Below are 23,044 nucleotides of genomic sequence, written 5' to 3' on the forward strand. Positions count from 1 at the left end.
AATGCTGCACAGCTCCCGTGGAGTGAGGAAGGGGCGGAGTTTTACAATAAAAGTGTCCAAGATAGTTAATAGATTTGTTCTCGTGCTATTTTCAATACTTTAAATTGGTTAATAATGCGTAAAATTAACAGACGACGTGGGGGAAAATAAAAAGTATTAACTAGTGAAAAAAATATTAAATTGACCATAATTGGTCATCAGACACAAAACTGTATTAGTATTAGACACAAAACTGTTTCATTATTAAGTCTGTCAAATAATAAATAAATACATACACACATGCGTACAATGCTGTCCGTTTCGTTGACATTCATTAACATTTTGCTTCTCTCATGTTGCTAAATATCGTAGCTAATCTAGAAAATGGTCTTTATGAAGACATAATAAAGACTTCAATGAATATCTACTTTACGATTCTTGACCCTTTTTTACTAGGATAAACTCTTGACTTTGCTTATGAGAGGGCCCCACAATAACATACACAACACAAATGACATAAAATGCAATGTAAATATAGTATACAATACAGATTTAAAAAAAAAAAAAAAACATTCTACATAAGTTATAATGAAATATTGGGATATCCCATTGTTATCCACTTTGACAAACACTACAATCCATATTGAAAATTTTCATCTCTCACTCTGCTGCTGCGATTATGTCACACATGTGCCGTCCAGTGCTGTGGGCACTTGATTGACCAGCTTTGTTTGTGATTGATTTCTTGCTTCGCAATGCAAAGTGTGGAAGTATACTATTACACTATTAAACCCAAGGCAAAAGCTCTCAGTGGCAGAGCGCTGCAGCCTGAAGTGCATTTATATTTAATAGAGCAATGGGCTCCCTCACACATCACAGCAGTCAAGCCTATTAGGAGGATGAATCTTTTCATGCTGCTAAGGGAGGGAAGTCTCACCTGCGATCCATCATAGTCATGTCAAATCTTAATTTTATCCACTGAGAGAGAGAGAGAGTTGGAGGATGTAATTAGGTCTAATTTTACCTCCCTTGGTCGGAATTTTGGATGTGCCCTCTCTAGATCATGGCTACTTAAGACGATGGCCTCTGATAACTGATTAAAGGCAAATGCTTCGGGCCTCTGGTTTGATCAATCATTCTTACTCATAAGGGAAGCTTAATATTGATTATTATTTTTGATGTTCCTAATCAGTTGTTTTTACTTTTGGAATATTTAGAAGATTTGTTAAAAGTAGCGGACACAAAAGTGGGCTAGCGGTTAGCATGTCCGCCTCACAGTTCGGATGTTACGAGTATGCTTATAATATGTATGTTCGGGAAGATAAGCTAGGCTTGAAACTAAAAAAAAGAAAAGAAAATAGATCTACTCTTGTTTTCATTTGTTTGTGTTTCCTGTATAACGTTAATCTGTTCACATCACCTATTATCCGAATCTCCTTAGATGTTACTTTTGGAATATTTAGAAGATTTGTTAAAAGTAGCGGACACAAAAGTGGGCTAGCGGTTAGCATGTCCGCCTCACAGTTCGGATGTTACGAGTATGCTTATAATTTGTATGTTCGGGAAGATAAGCTAGGCTTGAAACTAAAAAAAAGAAAAGAAAATAGATCTACTCTTGTTTTCATTTGTTTGTGTTTCCTGTATAACGGTTAATCTGTTCACATCATCTATTATCCGAATCTCCTTAGATGTGCTAAAATGACAGCTTAAAAAGCTGACGTATGTTATGGAGAAACTTTGGATGCAGTGTCAACATTAAATAACTACAATCACCACAGAATTCAAACATTTCTCACTGCCTAACTTACAATAGGAAATAAAGCAGATCGTTTCACTTCATTTTTAGTTGACGGCTTTGCTTACTTTAGATAAAAAAAACACTTTGCCTACTACGAATATTGCCCTCAAAGCTAGTTAGCGGTTAGCATTTTAGGAGTTGTCTGTTATGAAAGAATCTTATATTTCTACATATGTATGTTTAATATCACACTACCGCAACAGTTGACTGACATCCAACGTAAGATATAATATTTGATAAATATACGTAAAAGATTGCTAGGTGTTAAAACTTACCTTCAATAAAAAGAAAAAGTGTCCATAGCAATCAGCAATGTATGGACATATATGGCCAGCGTGAGATCATGAAAGCCACAATCTCAAGTCTTTCCCATGACAAAAGCTCAGTCTTTTCTCACCGATTCAAACGATGAAAAGACAACTCGTCCCTCCTACCTGTACAGTAATTAACTAGTGATGATGTTAGCTATCCAAAAACTCAAAAACCACAATAACAAAGCAATGCGGTGCCCACTAACATGGCGGCCTGGGACAGCATGAGAACTCGGATGGATGGACGGACGGACGGACGGACATTGACCAGGACCAAATCCCAACTGCCGTTTTATTTGAGCTGGTGTCGGCCAATATGGTCTTTGTTATCTTTCAGCAACAATTGGATTCTTGTTTTGGCACAGACAAAAATACTCACCTAAAAGCAAGATTAGTCTTAATTTGAGCCACTGAGAACTAGGCTGCGCTAGCTACATATATGTCAGTTTGCAAGAGAATGATTTAAAGTTTTATAGCTGCAGTTAAATCTGGAGGATTTATATTTTGGTGATTTATATGACAGTGTCTGGAGTTGGGCATGATTTGCCATGAGCTACAGGGGAGAGAGAGGTGCGAGGCAGACTCGTGAGAGTCGTGTGGAGTGAGTTGGCTGTGAGAGGTGTGACCACTTTAGCTGATTGCACTCAAGTTTTTACTCATGCAGTAGTAGGGTGTTGGCCTCCAGTGTTGGTTTGTGTCACAAAAAGAGAAGGTTTGTTGTCAACTTAACAGAGACTGGCAAGCCTGCAGTGACTTTTTTATTACGGCCATTTTGTTTGTTTTTTTGTTATGAAGCAGATGATTACTTAAAAAATACTGCCTGCGTGTCTGTGCTAGGCAAACTCATGGAGCTCATTTAGTTAATTCCTCTTTCAAATTGAACAATATTTCATAAAGATGAACAATAACATTCATGTCTACTAGCGTCCTGTTGCACTGGCGCCCTAGCTAAAGCGCTACTTACTTTCGTCTATCAATTTCTGAATTTCCCTTTTTAGGATTTTTTTTTTATGGGAGGAAGCCTCATCGATTAATTTATGAATGCATCTGATGGCTGGAATATATCCCACTTGGTCGTTACAGAGCTTTGCCTGCCAAGATGAGAGGCGCTAGCTACCAGCTAGCTTGTTAAGCTAACAGGCATGGGCCTCACAAGAATAATAAAATAGCTAGCTAGCAGCTAGCTTGTTAAGCTAACAGGCATGGGCCTCACAAGAATAATAAAATAGCTAGCTAGCAGCTAGCTTGTTAAGCTAACAGGCATGGGCCTCACAAGAATAATAAAATAACTCACCATTGTGCTCGAAAACCCCTGATACATAATGAAGGCACTTAAGTTATTAGATGGCGTATGAGGGCGGAGCTATGCCTAATGCCCAAGTGTGTCACTGCTTTCCTATTTAGCCACACCCCAGAAATCAGGAAGTTTTGCTTGGAAGTTTTCATGGATCAAACACCAGTTGTGAATTGTGTTCAACTGTAGGCCTAAAAGTTACAATGGCTTCCGGGTTCATCGTTGAAATTTCACGTGTAAGACCATTATCCCAAACATTTTGTAGATAATAATAAAGTTTGATTGATTGATTGATTGATATAGCGCATATCAATCAGCTGTACAAGAGATTTCAAAATTCTGCTACTGGTCTACAAATCACAGAATGGTTTGGGTCTTGAATACGGTACATTATAGAAATACTGATTGGATATAAACCCATAGGGCTCTGAGATTTACAAACTCGTGTCAATTAGGGGAGCCCAGAGTTCAAAAGTAAACATGGTGAAGCTGCATTTAGCTGTTATGCTGCACATGAACGGAATAAGCTCAGCCCCGAGTGTAAATGATTTTAAATCCAGGTTAAAAGCTTAGATTTTTTGCTTTTGTGGAGCACATTGAGTTGCCTTGTGTATAAAATATGCCTATCATTCGGCCTATCATTGACAGGATTGATGGGAGATGCAAATCGACTGGTTAAAACAAAAGTGTAAAGTTTTCCTGCCTTAAAGAAACAACACTTTTCTCTCCAGGCCTATTTCTTGCGGGAGGCTAGCTGTGCGCTCTGAAGGTACAGGATGAAAAGATGGCGCAGCTGCTTGTACCGCCAGGACCAGACAGCTTCCGCCGCTTTAGTCGCGATTCCCTTGCCGCCATCGAGAAGCGGATCGCCGAGGAGAACGCCAAAAAGCCAAAGGGAGAGAAGAGAAAGCGCAGCGATGAGGATGAACCCAAGCCCAGTAGCGACTTGGAGGCGGGAAAGTCCGTCCCCCTGGTGTACGGGGAGGTCCCCAAAGGATTGGTCTCCACACCGGTGGAAGACCTGGATCCCTTCTACAGTAATCAGAAAGTAAGTTTGTTCAAGCAACAGACTTAATCGATCAAATGACCCGATGGATTTGTCTTTGGTTCGGCTGGAGGAAAGTAGTAGTCAGGACCGATGTGCCTTGACAAGAAGACAGTAAAAACAAGACGTGAATCAGCAGTCTCCAAAATGTGATTAGCGATTTGTTGAGTTTGTTCAGTGAACCCCGGCGTCCGAGTGCTCGTAAATTAGCTGTAAAATGCTGATATGATTGGTCGACTGTCTTTTGTTTCCCAGACATTCATAGTAATAAACAAAGGAAATGTCATCTTCCGGTTCAACGCTGCTCCCGCCGTGTACCTCCTGAGCCCCTTCAACCTTCTTAGAAGAATATCTATTTGGATTTTGGTCCATTCATATCCTTTTAGAATGCTACCTTGCCTATATTGTCTTTGGTATATTGTGTGAGTGTTGATTCTAAGACATGCTTTTCCTTAACACCTGTTTGCAAATTGTTCAGTTTGGTGATCATGTGCACTATCATCACCAACTGTGTATTTATGACGCTGAACCGGCCGCCTGACTGGGCAAAAATTGTCGAGTATGTCATTTCTATGGTCGCACATTGAATCCAATACTATAAAGTGCTGATAAACTTGAGATGAAACATTCTTTGTTTCCAACAGATACACATTTACTGCAATCTACACATTTGAGTCCCTCGTTAAAATTTTAGCCCGAGGGTTCTGCATAGGGAAGTTCACCTTTCTTAGAGATCCATGGAACTGGCTGGACTTCTCTGTCATTGTCATGGCGTAAGTATTTTCACACCCTATTGTATGTATGCAGAGTAGCTATACCCCGAGAATGCAACTTCCTTCGCATAGTCTGCTGGCGTGGCCATTTTAGAGCGCCTCGTAGTCGACTATGAGTGTGCGCACATCACGCAGAGGAAGATGGAAAAGCCAGGACGTTTGGTTTTGAAAGTCCGACTTGACAGCCAGCATAAAGACGCAAGCTCTGGGAGGTGTGGCCACTTTAGAGCGCCTCGTTGTTCATGAGTGCGGGCATGGCATGCAGAGAAAGGCAAAATTAATAGGAGGGGCTTATTTTTTTTAAGGCTGACTTTACAGCCGACGTGTGGATGGAAGCTTCGGGAAGGGATGGCTACTTTAGAGCGCCTCATTGTCAGGTCTGAGAGAAAGGCGGAGAATGGCTTGATTTTTCACTTTCAAAGCTTTTTTTTTCCATACTTGGCTTTTTTTTTTTAAACAATTCAGATTTGTTTGTTGTTAACAACCTTTTCTGTGATTTGATACTGATTGTTCTGCCCGTTCTTTCTCAGTTTTTAATTCAAAATTTTCCTGCAGGTATGTCACAGAGTTTGTCAATCTTGGCAGTTTCTCAGCTCTTCGCACATTCAGAGTGCTGAGAGCTTTAAAGGCTATTTCTGTGATCCCAGGTAAGCTGCACAGGCAATATACATTCACTTACCTGCATGACATGTCAAAGTCTTAAGAGAACTGTTTACTGCCACTGTTTGCACTGAAATGCACATTTTGCTACATGCTTTTCTGTGATTAAGACAGTGGCATTGTGCTGCTACATAACAAACAATGTGACCCAAACCAAATGAACTACATAAAAAATTTGAATCGCCAGTGAAGCATGTCACAGATGTCAGTAATTTCATATTTACCTGTGGTTAGAAAGCAAAGCACTGAGGCCAAAATGCAGCAAATGCGGCAATCAATCATAATCAAGTCTCTTAAATTGTCCTCACGCTTATATTGACATTTCCTCCTTGACAATCGCACCATGTTTTTCCGGTTAACCAAAACACAAGTTCAGTGTATTGCATGTGGAGCCTTGAAATCCGATTTTTCTTCTATTTGTTGCTTGTCATTAAATGTCAGTCGACCACATGCACTGTTGACAACTGGCTTTGACGATATGACATGATCTAACAACGTCACTGCATTTGGTAGGCTTGAAAACCATCGTCAGTGCGCTGTTCCAGTCAGTAAAGAAGCTTTCTGACGTGATGATCCTCACCGTCTTCTGCTTGAGCGTCTTTGCCCTCATAGGGTTGCAACTGTTCATGGGCCATTTAAAGCAAAAGTGTGTGTTCATGCCAGTGCACAATCATTCTGCCATCAATGGCACATTTTCCAATGAGACCTACATGGACAGCATAGACAACAGTACTTGGGAAGAGGCTTTCAACTGGACCGAGTACTCACTTGATAATCGTGAGTATTTGAAGCTACTCTTTCAAACATTCTAGTAGAGTAAAAACGCACAAAGGAACTCTATTATGTGGATGTGATTATTTTATTGGACATTGTAGAGGCAGGTTGGCTAACCTAGAAATCTAGCTAGCTCTGGTGGTGGTATTAAGAGGTGGATTAAGTTCCCGTTTAAGAAGACCCAGGTAGCAGATGCACGGCCTGCCATTGTGTTTGACCCAGTATAGATAGATCATGACAAATGATGGTTTCAACAATAACAATGTGTGACGTAAGCATTAACTCATTCAGTGCCATTGACGACTATAGACGTCAAAAATTCATGTGAACTATTTCTATTATAGTTACTATTTCTAACAATTTTTCATTTCTTTTTTTTATGAAAGCCTGTATTTTTTATTGTACATTAATAACAGATATAAAATTATAATGCGATTAATTATGATTAAACGGCCCTTATTTTTAATATATTTTTTAAAATTAAATTCAATATTTTTTTAAAATTGTAATTAATCACATGACTTCACTAGTTAACTAACGATTAATCACAAATTGTATATCTGTTCTAAATTTACCCTAAAAAAAATTCTAGGTTTTCATACTCTTGCTAGCAAAAGTGGATTTTTTTTTTCAAACTAATGAATTTTTTACATCTATAACCGTCAATGGCAGTGAATGAGATCATTATTTATCGAAAGTGTCTTGCACTGCAACCACTCTACTTTTGAGCTGCAATTATTGTCTCCCCCAGAAAATTACTATTACCTGCCAGGCAAACGGGATCCATTGCTTTGTGGAAACGGCAGTGCGGCTGGGTAAGTTGATCTCAAAGTCACACCCAAAGGAGCATCACAATGAATTGAATTGCAGCATTAAGTCATGATGCACAAACTCTTTAATTATGTTGATATTTATATACATTGATGATAGAGTGCTATTTTTTTCTTGTCTTGTCTTTCGATGCAGGCAGTGTCCAGAAGGGTTTTCATGCATCAAAGTGGGAAAGAACCCAGACTACGGTTACACCAGTTTTGACTCATTTGGATGGGCCTTCCTTTCTCTCTTTAGACTCATGACTCAAGATTTTTGGGAAAACCTGTACCAGCAGGTACCACATTTGTTGAATTTCTATCAGTAAAATAAATAAAACACACTCAATTTATTAAATACGTCTAGCCCTTTTCAGTGCAGCTCTGATTTGATCTAAGCCAACTCGTAACCTTTTGGGTGAAGGATTTTATTTCTAAAATAATTTGATTTCAGTTGGCAATGAATTCCAAAGCCTCTTACAGAGAAGGTTGATTGCTCAAATGAAGAACATATTGTTTCCTTTTTAATGTTTATGGTTCATAGGTTAATGGATGAGCAGTATTTGTTCTGTCTGTTTGTCTAAATACAACAACAGCACAGGTTGTCCTCTGTCAAAGCCTTCTCACGTTACACTATTTGAAAAATACATTTTGAAGACATTGTTCAAACAAAGCTCTACATGATGCGCAGGTGTGTCTTAACTAGAATGAATAAAAAAAAAAAACGAGTCGAGGCGTGGCAAACACAGGACTCGGGCAATGTGTATTCCAGTATTTATCAGAAAAGAATTCTGCTAATTGATGAATCAGCCGATCAGTTAAATAAAATATGTAATGAATAAAATAAAATAAAATTCCCTTTGACTGTATAATACTTGTTTTGTTTAACTTCACAACGGAGACAAAAATCAGCCATTTTGGGGGTGTTTGAATGTCATTATCTTTGACTTGTGTTGTATGTGTTAATGTGTAAAAAAAAACAAAAAAAACAAAAATAAATTTGAAACGGTAAAAATCGGCAAAAAAATTGGCTGATTTTTGCCAATTATAATAGAGATATTATCGGTCCATTAAATTGACCGGCATATTATTAAAAACCTTTCAAAAATACACAATGCATTCATTAACTCATTCACTCCCATCGACGGCTATAGACGTCAAAAATTTATTTGAACTATTTCTATTAGTTTAACATTTTTTTCCACTTTTGTTAACAAGAGTATGAAAACCTAGGAAAAAAATATTGTACATTTAGAACAGATATAACATTTTTGATTAATTGTAATTTAACTATTGAAATCATGCGATTAATTATAATTTAAAAAATAATTTTAAATTTTATTCTAATTTCATGCTTTTGTTAATAAAAGTGGAAAAAAAATGTTAAACTAATAAAAATTGTTGAAATTAATTTTGGACGTTTATTGGCGTCAATGGCAGTGAATGAGTTGAACAGTATACGGTCAGCGAAGTGAAGGTCCACCATGCACTTATTAAATGCTAACATTAGCCAAAAATGTCCACCCTATCAGCAAGCTCACACATTAATATTGCTGTTTGTATGTACTGTATTTTAATTAAAAAAACAAAAACATAATATAAAATATATTCATATTGGGTTTTTTTTCCAGGTCTCAAAAGCACCAGTAACTATAATTCTAGTAGCAATTGGCAATTTACTCATAAATCATCGGAAATTGCCTAATATGACTGTCATTTGTTTGTTCCCTATAGACACTACGGGCCTCTGGAAAGCCCTACATGGTGTTCTTTGTACTGGTCATATTTCTTGGCTCCTTCTACCTAATTAACCTGATCTTGGCTGTGGTGGCAATGGCGTACGAGGAGCAGAGCCAGGCCACAATTAAGGAGGCTCAGGAGAAGAAGGAGGAGTTTCAGGCCATGATGGAGCAACTCAAACGGCAGCAGGAAGGTTCTCAGGTGGGTCCAGTGTTGGGAGTAAGGAGTTACAAAAGTAAGGCGTAAAAATGCAGTGCCGCCTTGACTAACAAGTGCCCCAATTTATGAGTTTTTCTATTTATGAGCTATGACTTCATCCATTTTGTTGCGAGTCAAAATTGGACATCCCTGCACACTTCAGACACACACTCAAGTGGAAAAAAATATCGCCAATGCACTTACAGCCACTTACTGAATGAGACGCACAATAAAATACACCAAAAAAAGGGCTATTGTTCTGTCACGTGTGTACAATTCTGTTGTTCTTCCGGGCTTCAAGTTTAGGGCAATAATTGAGACTTAATAAATGATAGGACATTTACTATTCTTAAGGTTAGTTCTGTCAGCATGATTTTTTTTTTTTTTTGCTTTTGTCTTTAACTCATTCACTGCCATAAATTCATTAAAAAAAAATTATAAAAAATTAGGGGCGAAAGGCGATTAAAATTGTTAATTGTAACTAATCGCATGACTTCACTAGTTAACTCACGATTAATCACAAATGTTATATCTGTTCTAAATGTACAATAAAAAATGTCTAGGTTTTCATACTCATGTCAACAAAAGTGGAAAAAAGAAACACTGCCATAAATTCATTAAAAAATATATATATAAAAAATTAGGGGCGAAAGGCGATTAAAATTGTTAATTGTAACTAATCGCATGACTTCACTAGTTAACTCACGATTAATCACAAATGTTATATCTGTTCTAAATGTACAATAAAAAATGTCTAGGTTTTCATACTCTTGTCAACAAAAGTGGAAAAAAGAAACACTGCCATAAATTAAAAAAAAAAAAGATTATAAAAAAATTAGGGGCGTCAGGCGATTAAAATTTGTAATCATAATTAATCGCATGACTTCACTAGTTAACTCACAATTAATCACACATTTTATATGTTTTAAATGTACAATTAAAAAAAATATAGGTTTTCACACTCTTGTTAACAAAAGTGGGACAAAAATGTTAAACTAATAAAAAATAGTTAAAATGAATTTTGATGTCTATAGCCGTCAATGGCAGTGAATGAGTTGATGATACGACAGTCGGGGAATCGAGCAGTTCGAGAAAAGTTCCATAGAAAGTACGCCTGTTAATATTTGTACTGTGTTGTTTTGGTGTCATCTTGTTAAAGGCCATCAATCTATTCATGTTGAATGTCATAACATCTAATCCGATAACAGAGATCCGTTATTGTGTTACTAGAGATGAAATCGCTTTTTTTCCAAACTGCTGTCAAATCTGACATTTCCCTCTCCGCTCTCCAGGCCGCAGCGGTGGCGTCTGGAGAGCGCGGTGAGGTCAGCGACCACGCCGGTGGCACGGAGAGCTCCTCGGAAACCTCCAAGCTGAGCTCCAAAAGTGCTAAAGAGCGATCCAACAGGCGGAGGAAAAGAAAAGACGAGGGCAAGGGCTCAAAGTCCGAGTCTCAGGAGAGTTTTAAGAAGGCCCGATGCCGCTTCTCGGTGGAGCCCAATGTGCTCAACTGTGACATGAAGCGCTCCTCAGCCCACCAGGTTCAGTACCATTCAGACGTTGATCCGATGTTCTGTGTTGTCTTGCAGCGTAATGTCGCTCTAAGGGCCTGATTTACTCAAGGTTGGCGCACGCAAAAATGGCTGCAATGTTGATGTTCCTCGTGCATTCATTTTTGCGCATTTCTACCAGACACTCAAATGTAAATACTGTAGATTCATTTAATCCGGATAACATCTGGAATCGCCAGGTTGATTCCACCTCAACGAAATCACTTCACCTTGATTTCAGACTTCATTTTGTACTTTTCTTGCTCTACCAAATTTTCCAGGGTGAAAACCAATCTGTTAACATGAACATTCAATTTAGCGTCCACTCTTTGTTATCTTAGTAAATCAGACCCTAAATATTTAGATTTTAGATGGCTGCTTTCCTAAAGCACTATGTTTTCCGGAGTTACCATGGTTACATGTCAACTTCTGTTGTTCCGCTGTGAGCAGTGATGAATGACTAATTAACTCATTCACTGCCAAAATTCATTTGAACTATTTCTTATTTGTTTAAACATATTTTTCCATTTTTGTTAACAAGTGTATGAAAACCTAGTTTTTTTTTGCACATTTAGAACAGATATAAAATTTGTGATTAATCGTGAGTTAACTAGTGAAATCATGCGATTAATTACGATTACAAATTTTAATTGCCTGATGCCCCTTTTTTTTATATATATTTTTTTTCTTCATTTTTAATAATCTTTTTTCATAAGGAAAAGATTATTAAAAATTAAGGGCGTCAGGCGATAATTTTTTTTAATCATAATTAATCGCATGACTTTATTAATTAACTCGGGATTAATCAGAGATTTTAAATCTGTTCTAATACAATAAAACATCTAGGTTTTCATACTCTTGTTAACAAAAGTGGGAAAAAAAATGTAACTAATTGAAATAGTTCAAATGAATTTTTGACGTCTATAGCCGTCAATGGCAGTGAATTAGTGACTTATGATAAGTAAATAAAAATGTAAACATTATTGTTCCTAAAGAGCTTCTCTATAAATGAACTGCATCGCCTTCAGCAGGCACAACATAAGGTCCCCTTGTACAATCCAATATATGAGTTTTATCAAACATTCTGCATTAATAACCCTGGACGAAAAACTTTATTATCGCTCCATTGGATTGCATAGGTGTATCTGATGTTACGTTTATAGAGTGATGACATTCTTTAAAAACACTACTGTGCATCTTTTACTGATTTATTGCGCATCGCATGTCCATGCTGTGCCTTCTTCTTTATTGGGTAAAACACGCTGTTGTTATTTTCATTACAATCAAGCCTGAAAGTCAGCTTCTTTATGTGCTTGTGGCGCATCATCATCATCATCATCATCAAAATCCAAATCTTCTTCTCAACTTGTCATTGCTGATGATGTCACCAACGATGCTTTTTTTTAATTTCGCTATCCTTGAAATGCTTTTCACCATTCCGGCCACCGTCATCGCCAATTCCTTCCTTCCTTCCTCCTCATCATCGTGGTTTTCAGTCATCGCAAATACGGCTTTTAATTTGCTTTTGTTTTCAATGCTTAACTGCGCATTGGTCATCATCACGCCACTCTTCATCTCCCCCACTCAAGCCCCATCCGTTCATATGATTGTCCTAAAGTTGTTTCTTCTTCACACTACCCCGTGTATTCGTCCTTGCTACTGAAGAATATCTTTCTCTCTTAGTCCTTTCTGAGTATTCACGGACCCCCATTCTCATCCAGACGGAACAGCAGGACCAGCGTTTTCAGTTTCCAAAGCCCATCACGAGATGCCGGCTCAGAAAATGAGTTTGCCGATGATGAGAACAGCATTTTTGAGGACAACCGGAGTCGAAGAACCTCTTTGTTTTTTACCCGGGGGTGCGACCGCCACAGCAGCAGTATCAGCCAGTCCAGCTTCTTTCCACATCCGCTGCTTTCACCCTGCAGGATGAAGCAGAGCACTGTAGACTGCAACGGAGTAGTGTCCTTAATGGGTGTCGATTCAATCCCGTTATCACCTATGGGGCTCTTTCGTCCTAAACTGACAGTAGATATGACCTCCAATAGAGACAAAGTAAGAAAGGGTTGTCCCGTCTCGTTTCAACTCTGCCATTGCATCAGTAGTAATTCTTTGCTTGTTGTCCCGACTGTTGTAAAGCATGCAAATTGAAATCAGTGAAATGGGTATTTGAATTTCGAATAAAACCTCAACGTACCTTAAGTGCTTATGAGGAGAATAAAAGACACCTTGTTTCGTGCGGTATGGTCCATTTCAGTTCAGTTCCGTTCATTTTATTGCATTTCTATTTCAAAGGTTTCCAGAATATCCAACTTGAACTGACCACTTTCGATATCATTTCGATTACCATCCCAAATACTCTTGACCAGGAAAAACTGAACTGAACTGTAAGGATCTTACGGTCATGGAAAAAGTCATAATGGCCTTTGGACTGGTTAGCTGCTATGATGCTATCTCACCATGTTCAAATGTTTACTATTTGTCCTTTGTCACTTTTATGATGCTAATTCTCACTCGGCATTTACAAAAGAGTTTTCGTCCCGCCAGGCTGACACCACCGACACTGATGGAGGAACAAACCAGGAATGTACCGACTTTCCCGAGGACCCCGGGGCCAGGGATAGAACTTATAGCGTGGCCAGTGTCATAACCAGCACAATGGAAGGTAGGTTCTGGATCCTGCAACACTTGGGAGCAGACAAACAGCAACCCTATCTTTTATTTGCAACAGAGCTTGAGGAATCGAGACAAAAGTGTCCTCCCTGCTGGTACAGTTTCGCAAACACTTTCCTCATCTGGGAGTGTTGTCCGGTCTGGCGGATGATCAAGAAGGTGGTGAGACTCATTGTGATGGATCCATTTACGGATCTAACCATCACTATCTGCATTGTACTCAACACCTTATTCATGGCTATGGAGCATGACCAAATGAGCAAGGATTTCCAAAGGACGCTAAGTGTGGGCAATATGGTGAGTTAAAGACTCTGCAAAGTGATGCCAGAAAAAGAAATATCCATTCTATTATTTGATCTTTTTAAAACCCAGTCCTACATTTGATATACTTTGCAATGGAAAGGTTGTTAACAACACTGTTTCCTGTGGTGTATCAAAATTAGAAGATTGATTAGTTAACTCATTTGCTCCCAAAAACGTATAAATGTTTTATGTGTCTAAAAGATGTATTTATGTTTTTTTTTTATGCTAGAGCATACAGAAGGCTATGATGCAGCCTCTCAACTGCACAAAAAGGTTGAAGCAATGGTAGTTATTACAAAAGCATGTGGCAGCAGAGTATAAGAGATCAACCAGGGCCATGTTGAAAACAAGCTGATTTACCCACAGTTCTAAGCAAATTTGTGAATAAAATGATGAAACTATTCTGATGCTAATTGCTGCAAAACAAAAACAGATAGAAATATACTTTTTTTTTTCTCCCTGAAGGAAGAGACCCTAATCTTTCTTATGGTAGGTTCCATGTTTTAATAGCAATAGAACATAATATTCAGTGGGCCTTGCAAAATCAGTCAAAATTCAGTAAAACAGCCGGGAGCGAAGGGGGTTGCTTCAGTGAAAATGGCTGGGAGTGAATGAGTTAATTAATCACATTGTTAATTAATTAATAGTGACAATGTTTATGAAAGGGCATTTCTGTTTTTTTTCCCCCAAGGTATTCACGAGCATCTTCACAGCTGAAATGGTCTTCAAAATCATCGCCATGGATCCGTACTATTACTTTCAGGAAGGATGGAACATTTTTGATGGAATCATTGTCAGTTTAAGCTTAATGGAGCTCTGCTTGTCCAATGTTGTCGGAATGTCTGTCTTGAGATCATTCCGATTGGTAAGTTTCACCGTGCAAAACATTCCGTGAAAGCAGTTGAAGAGTCTCTTTCAAACCTTGTCTTTTTCTTTTGACAGCTGCGAGTGTTCAAGTTGGCCAAGTCATGGCCTACTCTCAACACCCTTATCAAAATAATTGGTAACTCTGTGGGGGCTTTGGGAAACCTGACACTGGTTCTGGCCATTATCGTCTTCATCTTTGCTGTAGTGGGCATGCAGCTGTTTGGGAAAAGTTACAAGGATTGTGTGTGTAAAATCTCCAGCACCTGCACCCTGCCCCGCTGGCACATGAGCGACTTTTTCCATTCATTCCTCATTGTGTTCCGAGTGCTTTGTGGAGAGTGGATAGAGACCATGTGGGACTGCATGGAGGTGGCTGGACCAACCATGTGCATCACTGTCTATATGATGGTCATGGTTATTGGAAACCTTGTGGTACATTTTCATCTCTTGTGGTCAATTCATGAGTCCAAGTCATCCGAATCGATAGGTCAAGTTAATTGATGCAAATATAGATCAGAGTTTTATAAAAACATACAGTGTGGAAACTTATTGTAGTCTTACAATATTGAGGCGCTGATCTCATTGGTCTTATTATGATCTACCAGGTGCTGAACCTGTTCCTGGCCCTGCTCCTGAGTTCATTCAGTGCGGATAACCTGGCTGCCACCGAAGACGACAGCGACACAAACAATTTGCAGATTGCCATTGCACGAATACACAAAGGTATCACCTTTGTCAAGTCCCTGCTTCAGAGCACCTGCACCAGTGTCTGTCTAAGGAGTAACGAGCAAAACCAGGGACAGGACAGATCGTCCCTAGAGGATTTCCATAAAGCTTCGGGACCCAACGGCGTCCCTAATCATACTATTAAAGAGCTACCGAGGAATGGAAACGGGGATGTGACTGGAGTGGACAAAAGTGGGGACAAGTACATTGTATGCAGCAAGACTGATGATTCCATAATGTCTTTCATCAACAACCCCAGTCTGACGCTTCATGTTCCTATCGCGGTGGGAGAGTCCGACTTTGAAAACCTCAACACAGAGGACTTCAGCAGCGTCTCATCCGATGTAGCGGAATGCCGTGTGGTAAGGATGCAGTTCAAATTTCTGGGTTCTGTTTTGAGGTTTTTGTCCTTAGAGCGAGTTTTCCTTGCGTCTGTTGCCAAGTCCTTGCTCAGACAGTATATGATGAGCAATTGTTAGGTGTCGTCTTGGTCTCATGATGTCAAGATGTGAACTGCATGTTGAGGAGGATTATTTAAATACCAACTCTAGCTAAACCAGTAAATGTATTATTGGTTCATAAATAGACCAAAACAGTTCCCAAAACAGATCTCAAAATAATCCCACAGTTCAGGTAGGAAGGGAAGACAAACGTGAGTGGGGTTTATTTGATACAACCACACCGAGACAAGCGGCCGAAATGAGTTTCCTCCGCAGGGTAGCCGGGCTCTCCCTTAGAGATAGGGTGAGAAGCTCGGTCATCCGGGAGGGACTCAGCGTCGAGCCGCTACTCCTCCATGTTGAGAGGAACCAGTTGAGGTGGCTCGGGCATCTGGTTCGGATGCCTCCTGGACGCCTCCCTGGGGAGGTGTTCCGGGCATGTCCTACCGGCGGGAGGCCCCGGGGACGACACGCTGGAGAGACTACGTCTCTCGGCTGGCCTGGGAACGCCTTGGGATCCCGTTGGAGGATTGGGTGAAGTGGCTGGGGAGAGGGAAGTCTGGGCTTCCCTGCTAAAGCTGCTGCCCCCGCGACCCGACCCCGGATAAGCGGAATTGAAGACGAACGGACACACCGAGACAAAATGAACGACTGCTTGGGAGAAATGTGGCTTTTGTGGTCGGAAGAAGCCAGCTAATGGAAAAGGCACAACAACAAAAAATTGAAAACAAGATATTCAATGCCAACAGAATTGCAACCCATTTTTGTCTCCAGATAATGTCCCTTTTTTTTTTTTTTTAGTTCATTAGCAGGTTATATTGTGTCGTCCTACCATGACGTCACACTATTTACATAGAAGCAGCTATCACAACCACACGCAATGCATGGCAAACACAAGCAAGATCAGAGTTTACCTTTCTAAATTATAATAGGACTGAACTGTACCAATGTTGGCTGCTAATTAAACTAACCAAGAGGATAGTCAAGTGTGCACATAAAAAATTTGATCCGGTTCTCAAAGAAGAACCATAAATTGTTGCTTGCTAGCGGCTCTCATTTTTTTCCCGACCCATCGACATCACTGGCAGTGGCGTTTTAGGATTTATTACTATTAATTATTATTCAGTTGAGCTCAGCCGTGAGCTTGTGCCACACGGCGCCAGCCCACCTCAGAGAAATTATGTCTTGTCATTTGGTAATTTGTTCTCCCTCACAGGAGCGCTAGCCAGTTTGGCTGAGTGAGGGGGAAAGAGTATTGTGGTAGTGTTTGGAATGAGAGCGGCGAGAAAAATAAAACAAGCGCACCTCTTTTTCTCTCGCTTCCACTGAGGCAACACGTTGCACCGAGAGCCATCCACACACCCAAGCCTCCCCCCGCCCGCCCGCCTCATTTGCATATGCATTTAATATTGTATATTGTCTTGATCTAAGGATATTATTGCTACACCAATCCCATGGCAGCAATAGATAATGTGGCAGTGATGGCGATAGCACCATAAAACCCGAGTCCTTAAAAGTTCCTGTAAAGTGAGAATAAAAATGTATTTTGAATTAAATACACCACAGAGAAGAGTGTAGTAACTACCTCCACCGAATTTCAAAGAAGAAAAAGATCCAACAATGTATTAACAACGTACAACGAGGCACTCTATAAAGTGGCCACAACAGCATAAAGACCTAGCCCACATGCTAGCTGTCAAGTCAGAATAAATACATTAAAAAAAGGTTTTATTTCTCCATCCTTGCTCTCCTGCTTTTCCCTGTGTGACCACCAGCACTCATGGCTGACAACAAGGCGCTCTAAAGTGGTCATGTCTGAAGATGCCCCGCCCCCACCAAAAGTCAAGACATGTGAAAGTGGAAAAGGTTTTTATCTTTATAAATGAGGACTGTATAGTTGCATGTTTGCAACAATTATCTTCAAACATGTATAAGGTATCAAAAAAAATTGAATTCACAATGAGTGCTTAGTGCATATCACATTATGTGCCATTTTGATCTAAAAGCCCGATTTGTTTTGTTTTGAGGCAAGGCTTACATTGCGGATGAAACACTATACCCTTGTTTAACACGTTATCCTAAAATATTTTCCTGCACAATGTTTAGAAAAAAAGCTTGTAAGAGCACTTTACTGTACATTACACACATAATGGAGATGTAATCACGCAAAAAAAAAAACTTTTAGCTGACTGGCTTTTTTCTTAACTTAATTCACCTCCAGTGTTTGTGCTCAGCAATCCTGCTTCTTTTTATTTGTTAATATTTTCTCTTCACTTATGCTGTTTTAATACTTTCAAAGGGGAGTTGTATATCACATAGAAAGTAGTATAACATGAATCGCTTGCTATTTAATTGTGCACAATTTTATCGCAAATAATTGACAGATTTCGAGTGTACATTGAAAGCTTCATTGGTGGCACAAACACATTAACTTTAGTGCTCAGAGCATATCACAGTTACATGCTTACATCATTCCCCGCACTGCATTAGCCAGTCCCAGGACGGTCGAGGGCTCCTCCACTATTCACCAGGAAACCTTTCAGGCTGTTCTCATCCTCTAACTCTTAGCAGACACGCCCTGTGCAAAGCTGGCAGAGAGCAACACTGGCTGGATACATGTGCCAACATTACGACCACAATCGGATGTTGGATTTGATTTTGCGCCGTGACAGAGATAGTAATGCTTACTACCATACAGTATTAAATCGACGATATGTTTAGTATTGTGCTGATAGGTTACCTTGTGTAGAACTGACCTGACTATAAAATATAGTTGGTGCCCATATATCTTGACAAAGTTTTCCAGTGTGTCTGGGATTTTTTTGTTTGACGGGTTCTAGGTTAAGAGTTCCGTTCATGTCTTATAGTGCTTGCTTTGTACACTGCACTGGAACAGTCCTGAACACAAAAGGGCTTTCTCTAAAACGTTTCCACAAACTCCTCCACAAGCATAATTAAGATTCAAGGGGAAAAACAGGTCGAGTCCAACTCCTGATTGATTATTTAATTGATTAGATAATTTTGCCTAGATAGTGTAGTTTACCTGGGTCTTCAGCATAAATGTTTAATGGTTTATATATGCTTATGTTTACTGTAAGCACAATCTGTGGTGTGCCACAGGCTCCAGAAGGTGTTTCAGTGTTGGTAGCAGGCATAAAAAAAAAATCACGTATTCAATAAAAACTTTTTCTTTTTTTTTAAAGCAACTAAACACAGAAAATTTAATTTAGAATCGCTACTGCCACCTCTGGCTGAAAAATGAAGCTGAACACTCCCTTCTTGTTTAACAATAAAATTTTAAAAAACAAAAACACATTCACTTAAACATTTATTTTTTAGTTTTATCTTAAGTACCAATCGCTAAAGGATACCTGCTCAAGACAACGAAACATCAACTAAAGGACGTAATATTTAACACAGCACCGAGACACATAAGGACCTTGACCTTGTCTTGTTTGGGAAATTTGCAGACAGACTGTTCTATGTTGCTCTTGTTCGCCCTGATCCATTTAGACCATCGATGACGAAGGCCAGCTCAGCACCTCTGAGGGCAGCACAGTGGACTTGGGGGAAAAAGACGGAGACTCTCTAGACTTTGAATTAGAGGAATCTATGGAACCCGACGCCTGCTTTCCTGACAGTGAGTATCAGTTCGAAAACAACCACGACTCATCTTTGCTGTCAATTAAGGCCATGCTTGTTATTTGTTCCTTTTCAGGCTGTGTGCAGAGGTTCCAGTGTTGCCAAGTAAATGTTGAGGTGGGCAGGTGGAAAATATGGTGGACTATCAGAAAGACATGTTTCCGAATAGTGGAGCACAATTGGTTTGAGAGCTTCATCATCTTCATGATCCTGCTTAGTAGCGGCGCTTTAGTAAGTTTTTTTTTTTTTTTTTTTTTTTTACTTCTTGATGAGTTTTAAAGTAATATTGCTGAAGTGTAATCATCCTTACTTTTTCGTTGTCAAACAGGCTTTTGAAGATGTCTACATTGAAACCAGGAAGAACATTAAAGCAATGCTGGAGTACGCAGACAAAATGTTCACCTACATCTTCATCTTGGAGATGTTACTGAAGTGGGTGGCCTACGGCTATGCCAAGTATTTCACAAATGCCTGGTGTTGGCTTGACTTCCTCATTGTTGCTGTAAGTTGACCTAGCTTAAAAAAACGGTTATAATTTCTGGAACAAGTAGATGGAGCTCAGTTAGACCTTGATTCTATCTCCTATTTTGGAAAAACACCAAATTGTTTACCATCAGATACTTCCTGTATAGGGCTACATTTTGTCACTATATCCCACAAGGAGACCAACTTTATTTATATAGCACTTTTAGAACAACTATGGTTGAAACAAAGTACGGGGCAGAGTCTAGGGCTGACGCGTTGTAAGATTTAAAAGCAAATAAAAGAATCTTAAAAATGAACTCGTGTGCAAATGCAGCCAGGGAAGAGTCGAAGTTATGTGCTTCTTCTGGGTGACCATTTTTTGAAAATGAAACCGTTGGGTGTGTTATTGCTTTAGCTAATGCTAAATGCTATCTTGGTTGACAGTTCAACAGCGCTAAGCAAGGCAATGCACATCGGGACGCTGGAACAGGACACACCTGAAAAACTATGGGGCCGACGAAGTCCTCCGGGTCTCGAATTATAGGATTCAAAACCGAGACTATCCCGGTTAAAACTGGTCTGGTCCAACTACCTAAAAATGTTTGAGGTTGGACTGGCAGCATTACAGTTTTCCTGTAGAGATTTGGTAAAGGAATGGATTACAAAACAAAGTTTACGTTCAAGATCAAGGAACCACGGTGATAAATTAAAAGTTGTCCATTCATTCACTGTAAATGTAAAGTACTGACCAATGTGAAAGAATCGAACGCTCCACTCAGAAAATATATATCATCTAGCTTCCTTTGCCCATAGCAACGGGTCTTCGTGAAGCATTTTTGTCAACTCTTGCTCAGTCAAATCAACATACTTCACAAATACAGTATATCGTCGACAGTATGATGACAAAACGTGTCAAAAGCATCTGTTCAGCCAATGATGTGACTGTGAGCCCATCTGTTGTTTTGTGTGTTGCGTTCTAGGTTTCATTGGTCAGTCTAGCAGCCAACGCGATGGGATTTGCTGAACTTGGGGCCATCAAGTCTCTGAGAACCCTGCGAGCTCTGAGGCCCTTGAGAGCCCTTTCAAGGTTCGACGGAATGAGGGTGAGTCTTCCGGAAACTCTGCAGCTCAATGTCATAAAACAACCCGCTACCATCCATTTGAAAGACCTTGAGAGCACTTTCTCTAACAAAAACGATACAAGTAAACAATGCATGACCAACAAGCCGCAAACTTTAAACATTTAACGGACTATGTATATTTGGTGTTCTACAGGTGGTTGTCAATGCACTACTCGGGGCAATTCCTTCTATCTTCAATGTACTGTTGGTGTGCCTCATCTTCTGGCTCATCTTCAGCATCATGGGCGTGAACTTATTTGCGGGAAAGTACTACCGCTGTATCAACAGAACCTCAGATGAGCCTATCCCGCCTCATGTAGTACCGAACATAACAGAATGTTTGGCCTTGGGGAAGGAAGTTGCTCTTTGGAAGAATATTAAAGTCAACTTTGATAATGTTGGACTGGGTTACCTTGCGTTGCTACAAGTGGTGCGTTACGATCACATTCACATTTGACTCATTTGCTTGGAAATGACGATTGATTTCAAATGACTAATTTGGAGTATGTACACAGGCTACGTTTAAGGGCTGGATGGACATCATGTATGCTGCAGTAGACTCTCCAAGCAAGGTAATAACATTTTACGTTTAGCTTTTGTCATGTTTATGCCGGACCCAAAACGGATTACAAATGTTCACTCTTATAACCTTCTAGCACGGAGAACAGCCAGCGTATGAGATCAACCTGAAGATGTATATGTATTTTGTTATTTTCATCATATTTGGCGCCTTCTTCACACTCAATCTCTTCATTGGTGTCATAATCGACAATTTCAATCAGCAAAAGAGAAAGATAAGTATTAAGTATTTTAAGACAGTACTGTTTATGATTTTGACTGACAATGGAACCTCTAAGGACAAACAATCCATCCAGCACCAGGACACTGGTCAATTTCGATTATTGTTTTTCTTATTGAGAAAACCAGTCAGTATCTGGTGTGACCATATTAGCCTCATGGCCCCATACTTCAAGAATATCTACACAAGTCCTGGAAGCTAAAAAAAAAACATTCTCGTTCTTGCATGACAAGTATACAAACCTGACATGTCACCCAACAAGCATGATCGGGATGCTCAGGATTGGCAAATACAACAGCGTGTTCAGTTCCTCCCAATATCCAGCAATTTTGCACAACCATTAAAGAGGAATTGGTCAACATTCCACCAATCAGCAACCTGATGAGATGCAAAATGTTGGATTTGCTGAGAACTCATGAGATATGCAGAGGTGCATGATGCTAATTGGATTGCTGTAAGGCATATTTTTTGTTAATCTCCAAATAGTACATCTGATGTGGTGTTTCACTTTCGAGGTTCCAGAGTATTTGCACGGAAATCGGATATTTTTATGTTCAGAAAGTACGCCTTGCAGTGATTTAATATACCTCACCTCCCTTCTATACTTTGGAGGCCAAGACATCTTCATGACTGAAGAACAGAAGAAATACTATAATGCCATGAAAAAGTTGGGCTCAAAGAAACCACAAAAACCTATTCCCAGACCATCGGTATGTAGCTTTAAAAATCTACTCTTCATTCTAAATATTTGTATTCCGTCTTGCCGTAATTTTTTGTTGCATCTTCCATTTCAGAACAAGATTCAAGCATATATATTTGACATCACCACAAAACAAGCATTTGATGTGGTGATCATGGTTCTCATATGGCTTAACATGGTTGCCATGATGGTGGAAACTGATGACCAGTCAGATAAAAAGAAAGAAATTCTCAGCTGGATCAACGGGGGGTTCATTTGCGTCTTCACCGGCGAGTGTTTGTTGAAAATGATCGCACTCCGCCAGTACTTTTTCACAAACGGCTGGAATGTGTTTGATTTCATCGTCGTCGTTCTCTCAATTATTGGTACGATCCATT

General features: G+C 39.6%; 1 protein-coding gene across 2 annotated transcripts in view; it reads left to right on the forward strand.

Annotated features, from left to right (window-relative positions):
- The window catches only part of scn1laa (sodium channel, voltage-gated, type I-like, alpha), a 30,158-nt gene that overhangs the window by 3,331 nt on the left and 3,783 nt on the right, over nucleotides 1-23,044 (forward strand). Inside the window, exons 2-26 of one of the 2 annotated variants that reach the window (XM_077579225.1) lie at nucleotides 4,114-4,430; nucleotides 4,683-4,801; nucleotides 4,897-4,986; nucleotides 5,072-5,200; nucleotides 5,756-5,847; nucleotides 6,374-6,637; nucleotides 7,386-7,449; nucleotides 7,601-7,742; nucleotides 9,178-9,384; nucleotides 10,674-10,922; nucleotides 12,615-12,986; nucleotides 13,479-13,596; nucleotides 13,663-13,901; nucleotides 14,599-14,772; nucleotides 14,850-15,206; nucleotides 15,380-15,862; nucleotides 19,454-19,580; nucleotides 19,659-19,813; nucleotides 19,911-20,084; nucleotides 21,028-21,150; nucleotides 21,323-21,598; nucleotides 21,684-21,740; nucleotides 21,825-21,962; nucleotides 22,573-22,677; nucleotides 22,762-23,032. In XM_077579225.1, the coding sequence (XP_077435351.1) occupies nucleotides 4,167-4,430; nucleotides 4,683-4,801; nucleotides 4,897-4,986; nucleotides 5,072-5,200; nucleotides 5,756-5,847; nucleotides 6,374-6,637; nucleotides 7,386-7,449; nucleotides 7,601-7,742; nucleotides 9,178-9,384; nucleotides 10,674-10,922; nucleotides 12,615-12,986; nucleotides 13,479-13,596; nucleotides 13,663-13,901; nucleotides 14,599-14,772; nucleotides 14,850-15,206; nucleotides 15,380-15,862; nucleotides 19,454-19,580; nucleotides 19,659-19,813; nucleotides 19,911-20,084; nucleotides 21,028-21,150; nucleotides 21,323-21,598; nucleotides 21,684-21,740; nucleotides 21,825-21,962; nucleotides 22,573-22,677; nucleotides 22,762-23,032 (4,789 nt within the window). In that variant the 5' untranslated portion in view covers nucleotides 4,114-4,166. The remainder of the gene's footprint in view (nucleotides 1-4,113; nucleotides 4,431-4,682; nucleotides 4,802-4,896; nucleotides 4,987-5,071; nucleotides 5,201-5,755; nucleotides 5,848-6,373; nucleotides 6,638-7,385; nucleotides 7,450-7,600; nucleotides 7,743-9,177; nucleotides 9,385-10,673; nucleotides 10,923-12,614; nucleotides 12,987-13,478; nucleotides 13,597-13,662; nucleotides 13,902-14,598; nucleotides 14,773-14,849; nucleotides 15,207-15,379; nucleotides 15,863-19,453; nucleotides 19,581-19,658; nucleotides 19,814-19,910; nucleotides 20,085-21,027; nucleotides 21,151-21,322; nucleotides 21,599-21,683; nucleotides 21,741-21,824; nucleotides 21,963-22,572; nucleotides 22,678-22,761; nucleotides 23,033-23,044) is intronic. The other variant, XM_077579226.1, reaches the window with a different exon arrangement.

Source organism: Vanacampus margaritifer, chromosome 11 (assembly GCF_051991255.1).
Source record: "Vanacampus margaritifer isolate UIUO_Vmar chromosome 11, RoL_Vmar_1.0, whole genome shotgun sequence".
Classification (NCBI taxonomy): domain Eukaryota; kingdom Metazoa; phylum Chordata; class Actinopteri; order Syngnathiformes; family Syngnathidae; genus Vanacampus; species Vanacampus margaritifer.